This window comes from Hyaena hyaena, unplaced genomic scaffold (assembly GCF_003009895.1).
Source record: "Hyaena hyaena isolate Hyena2069 unplaced genomic scaffold, ASM300989v1 scaffold_295, whole genome shotgun sequence".
NCBI lineage: Eukaryota > Metazoa > Chordata > Mammalia > Carnivora > Hyaenidae > Hyaena > Hyaena hyaena.
The window spans coordinates 432106-445675 of NW_024080928.1; the positions used below are offsets into that span (position 1 = coordinate 432106).

At 44.3% G+C, this 13570-nt stretch overlaps 1 protein-coding gene across 3 annotated transcripts in view; it reads left to right on the forward strand.

Annotated features, from left to right (window-relative positions):
* The window catches only part of PPEF1 (protein phosphatase with EF-hand domain 1), a 119153-nt gene continuing 105583 nt past the window's right edge, over positions 1 to 13570 (forward strand). For 2 of the 3 annotated variants that reach the window (XM_039247363.1, XM_039247365.1), the window contains exons 1-2: positions 4452 to 4565; positions 10976 to 11084. Coding sequence is in view for 1 of the 3 variants with exons in the window: in XM_039247365.1 (XP_039103296.1) it covers position 11084 (1 nt within the window). In the remaining 2 variants the exon portion in view is untranslated. Of the gene's footprint in view, positions 59 to 4451; positions 4566 to 10975; positions 11085 to 13570 lie in introns of those variants that run through there. The other variant, XM_039247364.1, reaches the window with a different exon arrangement.

Genomic DNA, 13570 nt, shown 5'->3' on the forward strand with positions numbered 1-13570 from the left:
AATCCAAAGCAAGTTAGCAAAACCAGTCTCAAATGAATCTGACTTGAAAGTTCCACAGGTAACATTTCACGTAGAGATTACTATGGAGGGTTCCCACCATGTTTCCCTGCCCTCCCTTCTCTTCTCTGTGGCCTCCTTGTACCCCTCCTACCGGCTCTTGTCATGGTGACAGCCTTGCTCAGAGCACCACAGCTGGGGTGGGACAGTGAGTCTGTGTCCCAGCACTCTCTCAGGGAGCCCCGAGATTCACTTCTCCTGCCGCCCTTAAGCTACATGCCCACCCAGACACTCCCCTTCGCCAAGAAAAAGGGCTGTGCTCGCTGCCTTGGGCCTGAGTTATGGGCCCATCCCTTGACAATCACTGTTGTTTGGGAAGTGGGCTCATGCCAATTTGCTTAAGCCAGTCAGGGCCTATACTTAGAGTGGGGGGTCACATCAACCCCATGCAAACCGCAGAGCTAATAGGGAGAGGTTGATTTCAAAAAGGAAAATTGGGGTGCTATTACAAGGAAGTAAGGGGAATACTTGCTAGCCATCTAGTCAAGGAACAGAACGCTGAGCTAGTAATAATAACAACAACAATAGCAGCTAACACTTACTGAATACTAATGATGAGCTAGGTGCTACCCAAACTGCATTATAGGTATACTGTTTTAGAGAATGTGTCTGGCTGCATGTAATCAGGTGAATGAAATAGCAAGGACTTGACACAGAGGGGTTGGTTTCTATCCCGTGTCCCATGAAGTCGGGAAAGCAGCAGCTTCACGGTATCATCTATGTCTCCGGCTCATCTTTCAGCCTTTCTGCATTATCATTCTCAGCATGAGGCCTCTTCTTAATGCTCACAAGAAGGCTGCTCCTCCTCGGGACCCTGTGGGGGGGGGGGGAGTGCAAAGAGGAAAGGGCTCACACTAGTTGAGTCTCATCCTTTTTAAATCAGGAAAATAGCTTTTCCGGGAGCCTCAGCCAGTAGATTTCTGCTTACATCTTGTCCAGAGCTGTGTCACATGACCACCCCTGACTGCAAGGGAACCTAGCAAATCAGATTTTGTGGGCTCAGCCCATTGCCACCTAGAACAAAAATGAAGTTTTATTGGCAAGGAAGAAAGGGAGAGTGCATATTGGTTCGGTGGCTAACTAGGCGGCCATGATGTATATTAAATCATTTATTGCTTACTTTAACTCGGTGTGGTGGTACTATTACTATCCCAGTTTTCTAAGAAACTGGCAGAGAGAGGTAGTGTAATTTTCCCAAGTTCACACACAACTGTTAAGTGGCAGGGCTGATATTTCTGTGAAATAACAAGAACTTACTCCTGGTTCCCTTTCCTAATCCTTCTACTCTTCCATGCATGGAAGACTTCATTTTTAATTTTTTAAAAATGGCAATAATTGGGGGCGCCTGGGTGGCTTAGTCGGTTAAGCGTCCGACTTTCGCTTAGGTCATGATCTCGCAGTTCGTGGGTTCGGGCCCCGCGTCGGGCTCTGTGCTGACTGCCAGCTCGGAGCCTGGAGCCTGTTTCAGTCTGTGACTCCCTCTCTCTCTGACCCTCCCCTGCTCACGCTGTCTCTCTCTCTCTCTCCTAGAAATAAATAAAACATTAAAAAAAAATGGCAATAATTGGCTCTAGGCCCTATATTAATTTCACAACCTTCTCAGGAAGAACAGTCCATAGAAATCTTGGATCTCTCACCAACTTGTTTTTCATACTGTCCTTTTCACATAGCCACACCAGCAGGAACATGAAATAGCAAGGGAGATTAGCAGGAATTGTATTTGGTAGTAAGAAACACACCGAAAAGGGAGGTATTAGGGAGGAAAAATTTTTATATACCCCTCAAAGCTCTTCCTTCTGGTCTAAGAATTGAATTGACGTGAAACAGACTAACAGGAGAAAATAACATGCAGGAAATCCACACAGACATGAGATCCCAAAGACAGGCACGATAAGGTATATAATGTATGTCATCCTGAACCAAGGAGTAGGGGGTAGGGAGCTGGGAATTCAAAGGGAAGGAAAACAATTCACAGGAAGATGAAAAAGAAGAAAATGATGGGTAAAGAAGTGTTTGCTGGGGCGCCTGGGTGGCTTAGTCGGTTAAGCGTCCGACTTTCGCTTAGGTCATGATCTCGCGGTTCGTGGGTTCGAGCCCCGCGTCGGGCCCTGTGCTGACTGCCAGCTCAGAGCCTGGAGCCTGTTTCAGTCTGTGACTCCCTCTCTCTCTGACCCTCCCCTGCTCACGCTGTCTCTCTCTCTCTCTCTCCTAGAAATAAATAAAACATTTAAAAAAAAAAAAAAAAAGAAGTGTTTGCTGGGCCGCTCTGAAACAATGGGACACAGAGAGGAATTTGATCAAACAGGTCTTGCTAGGTTCCTTCATGTCTACCATACCTCGTTCATATCATAATATACCTAGTTCATATTAGCATATAGTTACTATGGCAATAACCCTCTTCCTGGAGCAGGTCCTCTGTCTAAATTCGTTTTTGCAATTAGAGGGAAGGTCCAAGTTTCTTCCTGTATCTTTTTGGGCCTTGATTGTTTTTAGCTGGAAATAATCTGTGTGCCAAAGTGACACATTTTGGGGTGGCCTGCCTTTGGCCTTTGCAAAGGTTATTTTCATCTCATGTGATTGATATGAAATCCAGAGCTTCATTCAAAAATGAAAAGTGCACCTGTTAAAGTAAAAGAGCCATTACACATATAGGAATTTCCTGTCCTGAAGTTACATGAGGTTAATTTATATGACATTTCCTTAAAACTGCTTTGTAAATCAGACTTCTCACTAAGAATAACAATCCATCTCACTTGGGTAAATCAGTGAAATTTCACATTACTGGTACCTCAGTTTGCTCATGATTTTTATTTTTCTCATTTTTTCCAAGTATTTGAAATCTTTAGCTTATGGCCTTATTTTATTTATATATCACAACTTTTTTTTTATTTTGGTAATACCGCTGAATTGACCATAAGAACCATGAGAACATGGTAGAATGTAGTTTGACATTAAAAGTACGTGACATTAAAAGTTACGAAAGACTGGGGCGCCTAGGTGGCCCGGTCAGTTAAGCCTGGTCATGATCTCACAGTTCGTGGGTTCCAGCCCTGGGTCAGGCTCTCTGCTGACAGCTCAGAGCCTGCAGCCTGCTTTGGACTCTGTGTCTCCCTCTCTCTCTGCCCCTCCCCTGCTCATGCTCTGTCTGTCTGTCTTTCTCTCTAAAAATAAACAAACATTCAAAAATAAAAGTTATGAAAGAGTGGATTGAAAAAGAAAGAGAGATTTAAACAAATAAAAATCCTTCTGTGTTGTAGAACAGTGCCACTCAACGTATGCATCACTATCCCTTGGGAGCTTATTAGAAACTCAGATTCATGAGCCCCACTCCAGCCCTGTTGAATCAGAACCTCTAGGGGCTGGACCTGGGAATCTGCATTTTAACAAGATTCCCCAGGTGATGTATAAGCACATTAAAGTTGGAGAAGCACTGTCCGAGGGCTTTATGTAGATGAGACTCACAGATCTTGTACTCTTTGGAATACTGGTGAAAATGCTAACTTCAGGTTTGGTAAACTTAAGACCTACCTATATTAAACTCTAAATTGTGCTTTGAAAGTTCCTAAATCACAGACTTCAGTTATTTAGTCCAGGTCACTAGTCTTAACTCAAGTGTATGCTCAACTCCTTCCCCCAGCAACACCTTCACCTCATTAGTCAGTATTTGTCTTTTAGATGTCAGTTCAAAGCTTATTTTCTCTGATAAGCATTTGCTTGACCTCCTGACTCACTCTCACGATGCACGTACTTCTTTACAATTTCACACTTGTTTTTATGATAGTTTAATTAATGTTTACTTTCCCCACTAGGCTATAAATTCATGAGGGAAGGGACCTTATCAGTTCAGCTAACATATATCCTTGGGGTTTAGAACAGTGCCTGGCACACCATGGATGCTCAACAAATGTTTCTTGACTGAACATACAAATGAAACCAAGACAAGAATAAGTGCTCTTAAAGAAAATTCCCTAAAAACTTTTCTAAAGGCTTCACAGTGAACAGTTAGTCATCTCAGGCAATGGTAGCAAGGGTTTTGAAAAGAAAGCCATGGATCTTTTCCAGGCCTTGTTTTAGCTAATAGTTTCAATGTTCCTCCAAGAAACCAACCGTTCTTTGTTTTCCGTGTTCATGAGCGCAAAAACGGTTGACAAGGAGGCAAATGGTGGCAAAAAGAAAGCTTGAAGAACCTGGAACCCGTCTTCCCAATAAACAGGAAGTGGTCCTCTCATCCAGGTTGTGATTTTCACGTTCTGTTGGCAGGTAGTTATCTTTGCATCTGACATTGTGGGGTTGCCAGGGCAACCTATTAAAGAGTCATTCTAGAATCCACCTCTGGAAAATTCCAGGTGAGGCTGAGAAATTCTCTTTAAGTAAGACCTATAAGCGTGACAATGGATTGTGTCCTGAGCCTGCAGGTCAGGAGGAAAGATTCAGCGACCAACAAAGTGAAGATCTAGGAATCTGTTTTCCCTGAACCAGTGTAGAACTGATAAAACTTAGAGAGAAGGGTAAGAGCTCTTAATGGAGCAGATGAGTTGAATGAAATCTGGGTAGGCATGGAACGTGTGGTTGAAAGTTAACCTTCTTCCTCTGTTTGTTTAGCCAACTCTTGTAAACTTTATGTTTTGTGTATGGAGGTTGTCATACTTTAATATATATTTAACATACTTTAATATATAATTTATATTGGGGCTATCTTTATAGGGTAGAATTGGGTCACCTTGATGTAGGAGGAGTATTATTCACCAAATCGTAAGACTGTCATGTTGGGGAGGCCACCTAACCTCCTTGGGCCTTGTTTCCTGTCCAATAAAATGAAGGACCTTTCTGACCCATTCCAGAGGACCAGAGTATCTTACCACATCACAAGCTCGCATGTGACAGAGCTCTGGGCCACGAGCCTCATGATGCTCTTGCCAGGGGATAGCACTGTGTGCCTGGATCAGTTTTCCCCAATTCCTGGCGCTTTGATATGAAAGGGAGTTGCATAAATGTATATTCTAGTTTTATTTTTGTCTTGGAATGGCAGATTATAGCCCCTGCAGAAGGAAACTAAGGAGAAGTTAGAAATTGCCGTTACTCTGCCATTGACTCATGCTAGATGTCAGACAGATACATGCAGAACATAAGCACATCCAAGCTAAAGGAACAGATTGGGGCAATATTTAAAAATATCACAACTCTAAATAAGAAGCAGTTCTGATAAGCCTATTTGGCATTCATGCAAAACACCCCTAACTCTGAAAAATCTGAATTGTACATTGCCAAGGTAAATTACTTCTATTCAGTAATTATAGATAAAAGTATATTGGATTATATGATAATACCTGTCTCCCTTAGTTTACAGATATCCCTCTCTCCTGGGCCTCTTCCTTTCCAGATCGTTCCTTTTTTAGTTTCCTTTGTTCCTTCCTCCTCCTCCTCATTTCCTTTAAATGGGCTTCTGCTTTTACCCTTCTTGCCTTCTTTCTCTACAAGCTCTCCCTGGATGTTTCAGCCTCTCTAATAGCTTCGGTTGTTATCGATAACCTGACGACTTCTTAATGAGAATCTGTGGACCTGATTCATTTCCTGGGCTCTAAACTCAGGCTTCTGCTGCTGGTGGGACATTGGAACTGGTCATTTTTCTCCACCCCCCCTTTGTGTCGTACCCCTGTCCCCGTTACTACTCTACCACAGTTGATGGCATTGTCCACCAGACTGTGACAAGAGGGCAGAGACCGTGTCTGTCTTGCCCACCATTATACACCCAGCACTCAGTGTGATGCCTGGCATACGGTAGACACCCAATAAATATTGAATAAGTGATTAATGCATCTCTGTTTTCAGACTGGAAACCTTGGGATCATTCTTGATGCCTCCGCCTCCCTCACTTCCTATACCCAGCCTGTGACCTGTGGGATTTATTACCGGAAAAGCTTTCGCATTTGGACCCTCCTCTCCATCCCCACTGCCTCGGCTTTAATCCAGCCCGTTGCCTCTCCTGGGTTGTTGCAGGAGCTTCCTCGATGGTCTTCCTGCGGCTGGCTTTCCCCCAGTTCATCATCATCCTCCCCTCAGAGTGCTCTTCCTAAAAGCTTGGATCTGATCAGATTACCCTCAGGCTTCCCTTCACTTAAACCGCAGTCGGTCCGCCGCCCACTGAACCCATGGAGTCTGTACAGCATTTTGAGAAGATGAGAATCACTGCATTTCATTGATTCTAAGATGTACGTGTTTTTCGCACTTTAGCACCTCTGAGATTGGAATGTGTGTTAAAATCGACGGAGTGTCATGGTTTGATGGGTGGCTTTTTTCTCTCTTATTGGTACATAAAATAATGATGTACCTCATAATCGATGGCATCTTAAATTTACAGAAATAGACTCATTCTGACATTTAAAAATAGGGAGGTTTTACATAAAAATATGTTCAGCTTCTCTTGAAAAATTACATCGGGCAACACTGGGCCAGGATTTCTGGATGGCAGCCTAAGAGGGAGCTACCAGTAAGTAGCAGCTGCTTCATTTAGACAAAAAACTCTCTAGAATGTTCCATCACTTCCACCGAGGCTGTTTTATTCATTTATATTATCTGCCCCAGCTCATGCAAGCATTTGAAATTGTAATCCCTGACTGATGAGTGAAAATCTGAATTCTCTGTTATGATTGGCACCGAACTATGTCCCCACCCTCTGCTTTACACACCCTCCATCCCCCAGTCTCGGGAGGCATTACTCAAATATGACATGCTCCCATGTTCCCTGGACTGCCTTTTCCCATCTTTCAGGTTCTGTGAAGTATTTCCTCGCTTGCCCCGGCAGAACTAACATCCTTCTGGACTCCAGTGGTACGTGGGCATATCTCTGTACCTGCACCTGTCTTGAAATTATCTGTGGGCAGACCCGTGTCCCTCATTAAATTGTGAGCCAGGAAGGTAAATGGATCAGAATGTATTCATTTTTGTATCCCTGCTTCATAGCTAGAGCATGCTCAGTAAGTACCTGTTGAATGGAGAAGGGATGGGGTACGTTTTCTCAGTGGGATCTCTGTTTTTTGAGTTTTGCCCATGCATGGACAACTAAAAGTGAAGTCAGAGGGAAGGGCCACCGTTCTCCTTAGTGCTCGTAGTTCATAGTAGAAGACGCTGCTTCTGACTGTAATTTAGGGAGGCCATTGGCAAAGTCAGCCCATGGGGACTTTAATATCCTGCAGACCCTAAGGCACTAAGCCAGAGCCAGCTCTGAGGCTTTTTAAAAATTTTATTTTAAAATTCGTGTACCATAAAATCGACTGTACAGTTCTGTGAATAGATGAGTGTAACCACCACCCTTATCGGGATACAGAACATTGCTCCCCCAAAATTTCCTCTTGCCATCTGTTTGTACTCACCATGGCTTTGACTTTCTGAGAATGTCATAGAAAGGTTTTTTCTTTTAAGCTGGCTTCTTTTACTCAGCATAATGCCTTTGAGATTCATCCAGGTTGCGTGTGTCAGTAATCTGCTCCTTTTAACTGGTAACTTGTATTCCACTGTACAGATGCCCCACGGTTTCTGTATGCATTCATCTACCAAAGGACATTTGGGCTGTTTTCAGTATGCGACCATACAAGCCTGGTGGCACAGGCTTTTGTGTGAATATAAGCTTTCATTTCTCCAAAGTAAATACCCCTGGAGTAGGCTTATGGTGTCATACGGTGAGTGTGTGTTCAACTTCCTAAGAAACTACCAGACTATTTTCAGAGCAAATGTAGCATTTTGCATTTTCACTGGCAAAGCATGAGAGTCCTAGTTGCTCCACGTCCTAACCACTGCTGGGTATTACTAAATTAACTCTCCTGATAGGTGTGCAGTGGCTTTCATTTGAATTTCTGCCTCCTCAAATCTAGTCTAGGGGAACCACAGGGGAAAAATGGTGGACCCACCACTAGTTTTGTGGTACTTCAAATTCTGATCATCTTCCTCAACCTTCCTTCTGCGACTTGCTTTTCAGAGGCCTTGTGTTACTTCTTCATTGCTATGTAGCAAATCACCAAAAACTTGAGAAGCTTAAAATGCACATTTATGATCTCACAGTTTCTGTGGGTTATGAATCCAGGCGTGGCTTCCCTGGGTCCTCACAAGCTGCTGTAATCAAGGTGTTGCCTAGGCTCTAGTCATGGTAAGGCTTAAGTGAAGAAGGATCCACCTCCAAACTCAAGTGGTTGTTGGCAGAATTCAGTTTGTTGAGGCCTGACTCAGGGCCCCTGTTCCTCGCTGGCTTTTGGTAGAGACTTCTTCCAGTCTTGTGCATGTAGGCCTCTCCAACATGGCGACTTACTTCATCAAAAGTTCACAAGTCGTGAAGGCGATAGAGAGAGTTTGCTAGCAAGACAGAAAGTCACAATCTCTTATAACCTGGTCACAGAAGCAATATCCCAACACCTTTGCCGTATTTTGTTGATTAGAAGTCAGTCGCTAGATCCAGCCTTACACTGAAGGAGAGGGATTACACAAGAGCATGAATACTAGGAGACGGGGTTTATTGGGGGCCATCTTGCACAGCAGCCCTAGCTGCTCTGCGGGTTCTGCCCAGGTTTTTTATAGCTTCCTTCTGCGGGAGAGACAGGTAGAGAGGGTGGAGTGTCCTTATTCTGCCCAGACCGTGACTCTCTGTGAAGCTTTTTGATTTGATTTCTGAACATTCAGGGTTAATTTAAAGAGGTTTTTGTTTTGTTTTAAGATTTTATTTTTTTAAGTAATCTCTACACCCACCACGGGGCTCAAACTCACAACCCCAAGATCAAGCGTCACATGCTCTATCAACTGAGCCAGCCAGGCACCCCCATTTTTTGTTTTTAACTTAAGCCATCTCAAACCAAGCTAGTGTTAGATTAAGCGGTGGTCAACATTTAAATTCTCATCCTTACTAATCTTCTCTTTGTTAAATTACAACTGTGGAAAGCTCAACTTTTGTTGACCCAAGATGGAGCCTTTTCAAAGCTGAACTTGTAAACTTCAACACACAATGGCAGCTCTTTCAGCCTATCCTGTGGCTGCCGACCAGGTGACCCCAACAGCTACATCTGGCGAGCCCAGGCCTTTATGAATTTCTTTCCCTTGATAGTGAATTTTAAGCCACCTTTAATTTCTTTTAATGGCTTTCTAATGACTTGCCAAATCTGGCCTCTCTTTTCTCCTACTTAATGTGGCTTTTCAATACCCCAAATTCATCCCTGGAAATATGCTCAATCCTTTCTCTTTATTGAAAAGTAAAATTACTTGGTATTCCTTCCCTCTCTTTGAAGGGAAGTAGGCTCTTTCAATCAAGATCCTTTGAATGGTTTTGATCAGGAACCAGTCACAGTAGAAGCTTTTTGAGACTAGACCCCAATCCAGGCATCTGAAATTATCTGTAACTAATGCTACTGAACTCATATATTGTCTGCATTACCACACACACATGAAAGTAGGAGATTCAAAAAGAATTTTTAAGAAAGGTAAAAATATGAGTTCTAATATTTTGCTTTCTGCTGTCCAAAGGAGTGCTATTGGGTGTTGCGGTATCAGGGGCCATGAGTGGACAGACTCCTTAAGTACTCACCACCCAAGAGATCTGCACACGGTGTTGTTTTTTTATTTCTCAGTCTATTCCCAAATCCAGCTGCACTGTCTTGAGTCCAGCATATTCTCACTGTGCACCATGACCAATAATAGGAGCTGCTCATTAGAATAACTTCTCCTTGGTAGAAGATGGCAATGTAGCCAGCTTCAGGAGGCTTGCCTGCAACGCTCCATCTCTCCCTTGTGAGGTAATCAGCCCTCTCTGTTTCTCTCTTTCCGTAGCTTGCTGCCCCCATACACTAGCTGAGTGTCCTGGCTTGGGCTCCCTCAGAGGCAGACCCCGAGTCAAGCATTTGAGAGCAAGTTTATTTGAAAGGTGAAGGCAAACCCAATAGAGAAATGGGGAAGTGAGAAAGGAAGGAGAGACAGCCGAGAAAGAGTGAGTCCAGCCCGCAGAGGTGGGGAGGCTGCCAGTTTTCAGTCATAGCAGACGGGCACGTTTCTCTACCCACCTGTAAGTCTGGCTGCAGTATGAGGAACTCCATTCATTCTGATTTTTGTTTGCCTCTTCCATTTCACATCTTGTTAAGTACTGCAAGATAGGCGTATGTGCAAGGACACCCTCTTCTCTCCCTCACCTCTTTTCCTCTTGGTGAGCTTCTAACTTCTGGCTGCTCGATCATTAGGTCTCAGGCAGGACATCACTTCTTTTAGTTTTCTTTACTTTTTTTTTTTTTTTTTTTTTTTTTTTAACTGAGCTTTATGCCCAACATGAGGCTGGAATTCCCAACCCTGAGATCAAGAGTTAGACACTCTACTGACTGAGCCAGCCAGGCGCTCCAGCATCACTTCTTTTAGAAAGCCTTCCTTCTTCCCCCTTTCGGGGATAGGGCTCTTTCTCTGTGCCCCTCACCTGTCCTATTAGAGATCTTATCATACTGTTTTGTTTTCATTTATTTGCGTAATAAATATCTATTTTGTGGCCGGCATTGTTTTAGGTACCTGGTGTTTGTTTGTATTGCAATATGAGAGAAAGATTTTAATTTGTGATTTTATTTTAATGACTTATTTACCTGTGTATTTGTTCCACCGAATCACGTCCATTTTGTTCACCATTTACGTTCCCGTCCTTCACCACAGTGAGTGCCACACAGGCATGCTCAGTGATAATGTGTTGAATTGAATAGCACAAGCTATCTTAGTTGAGGATGACCTGGTATCACCATGGCCTTCTCCCCGGGGGAAGGTGAACTCACACCTTTCCTGTGGGCTGTTTTCCCAGGATGATGGGCCCACTGAGAGAGAAATTGACCTTGACTGTTGGGGGTATAAGTCTGTTAACGAGTGAATTTAAAAGTGTTACCATTACTTTGCCAATTATTTTTTCTGTTTTCAGCCTGGCAGAACACATCCCTGCTCAGCTGGAGGAAAGTCACAGAGCATCTGAGAAGAGGCTGGAACCTTCACTTTGCAAACACATAACGTGCTGACCGAGGGAGTATAGAGTAAGAATATCATAAGTAGGGGTTCAAGAATCTAAGTGCCTGGGTTCAAATCCCACCTCTGCCACTCATTTGCTGTTTGACTTGGGGCTACAGGAGTATAGAGTAAGGATATCATAAGTAGGGGTTCAAGAATCTAAGTGCCTGGGTTTAAATCCCACCTCTGCCACTCATCTGCTGTTTGACTTGGGGCTACAATTCCTAAAGTGTAAATAGGGATAATAGGATGGTGTGTGGATCAAATAGGATTAACACATGTGAAATCAACAGGTGTCTAGAACCTAGTACACGCTCAGTAAATGTTATTATCGTTTTTATTCACATATGTCAATGCTGGTTCATTCAACTGTGAAGGCTGGCTGGCTAGAAGATTCCTTGCTATGCTCCAAGTCCCATTTTTGTATTCTTTGTACCATGGAAAAATATGGTGAAATTCTTCATTTTAAGCATATTCCAAGTTTTAGATAGATCCCAGACAGGCTACAGCCAATGCAATTCATGGTCCAGAGGCCGGCCATTACAACAACCACCTACACCACAAGTTCTTCCCCTCTGTTCCTTTCTTTCTGTGATTAAATAAGTATCTGGTGGGCACCTCTTATGCATCAGGTGCTGGGAATGCTAACAGGAGTGAAATGGATCCTTTCCTCTCAGGATTGCGCATGTAAGAGGACAGATTATAGCACGCTTTGGGCAGCTCTGTGAGCGGGCATGCCCACAGCTTATAGAGCCAGAAGACGGGATGCCAAACTCCCCTTTGGTGATTTAGGAAAGGGCTTCATGTAGAGGAGGTGACATTTGAACAACTGTATGTAGACACAGCCATCATTTAATCACCGTGGACTGAAGAGGCATTTGGCCAGAAACGCAGTGGCCACGGAGCGACTTTGTCCACTCTTTTTTGAGAGCCTGGGTAATTATGCCATCACTTACAATGTGTATGGCAGCCTCATTAGGCCCTAGTCTTGGAGTCCCTACATGGCAACCTGGATGGTTGTAGTGCTTCACAATGGGGCCCTCTGATAATATTTAATATGCTAATAGGAGTACAGAAGCCCAGAGCTGCCTTTGCAGTTATTTTTAAAGTGACTCCATTAGATTAAGTAGTAAGCTTGGGTAAGCACTTTGCCGGCTCTCCTCTGGCTCTCGGTCGCAGAGAGGAGTTGGCTAACAGGCAGCCTGGGTGGGGCCATGAGATGATCTTGGCTGGAGTCCTTTAAATCCGAGCTCACGATACCCAAGGCCAGGAAGCTCCAGAGCATATGCTGTGTAACCAGCCAACAGGCAGAATTTGGGAGGAAAATTGCTGTGGGTGCAGCTGCAGTCGGCAGGAGACCCTGGGAGCCAGAATTCTCTGGATTGCCTCGAAAGCTGACAGAACTGCGGCTGGTGGCAGCCAGTACTGATATCGGCACCCGATTTTTCAGACGTGCCTTCGTCCTCTTCCTCTCAGCACACTCAGCAACATGACCTGTCAACTTTCAATTTCCTTTCTGCTGATGAAGGGAGGTGAATCTCCCTCTCACAGATAGGTTCTCCCTGAAGCAGCGAATCGAATAGCTAGAGGAATAAAATTGTCATGTAAATGAATTTGCAGCACAGCACACAAGGCCGCTGCCTTAAACCCATGCCTTTTCAGGCCCTGAGGAGGAACGCTTAGTGTTTCCACTTCTCTGAATCATACCCGCGTTATGGTGATGTTGCCTAAAAATCATCCTCAGTTGACCTGAAGAGCCACTGAATGCTTTTCTGCCCTTCTTTAAGATTCACTGTGTGTTTAGTATTGATGCAGATTATTTATGCAAACAGCGGCCTGGTCCTGCCTGTACAGAGCCTGGTCCCCTTGGAAGCACTCATGTGACCGCAGCCCATTACTTGAGTGTGTCCCTTTATCTCCTATAGGGCAGAGCTGGGGCAGGCAGCTGCGGTGCACCAGCCAACCCAGCCTCTCCGGGATCTGTGACTCGGAGCTCGCCTTCCAGGCTGAAAGGCAAAGCAGCCACGGCCTGTTTTCAGTTATTTCTTTGTATGTGTTTATGTGTATTTATTTCTTGGTTTATTTAAGCAAGAATTCTCCCTGCAGAGATGTGAGTTGTAGATTGTGTGAATGCACACGTGCTTGCATGTGTGTGTGTGTGCGCGCGCGCACGTGTGGGGGGGGGAGGGGGAGGATGCTCCAGAGAGAGCTGGGATTGTACCTCTTTTCCTTTAGATCTCTGCATCCCTCCTAGAGAAGGTTTCTTTCTTGTGTTTGTTTCTCTTGAAACACCCGGGGTGAGGAAAAACCTCTGCATTGGCCAAGCAGAAGAAAGAGGTAGGGCGTTTGTTTGTTCTTAGGTATTTTTTTTAAATGTTTTTTATTTATTTCTGAGAGAGAGAGAGACAGCGTGAGCAGAGGAGGGTCAGAAAGAGAGGGAGACACAGAATCTGAAGCAGGCTCCAGGCTCTGAACTGTCAGCACAGAGCCCGACACGGGACTCAAACCCATG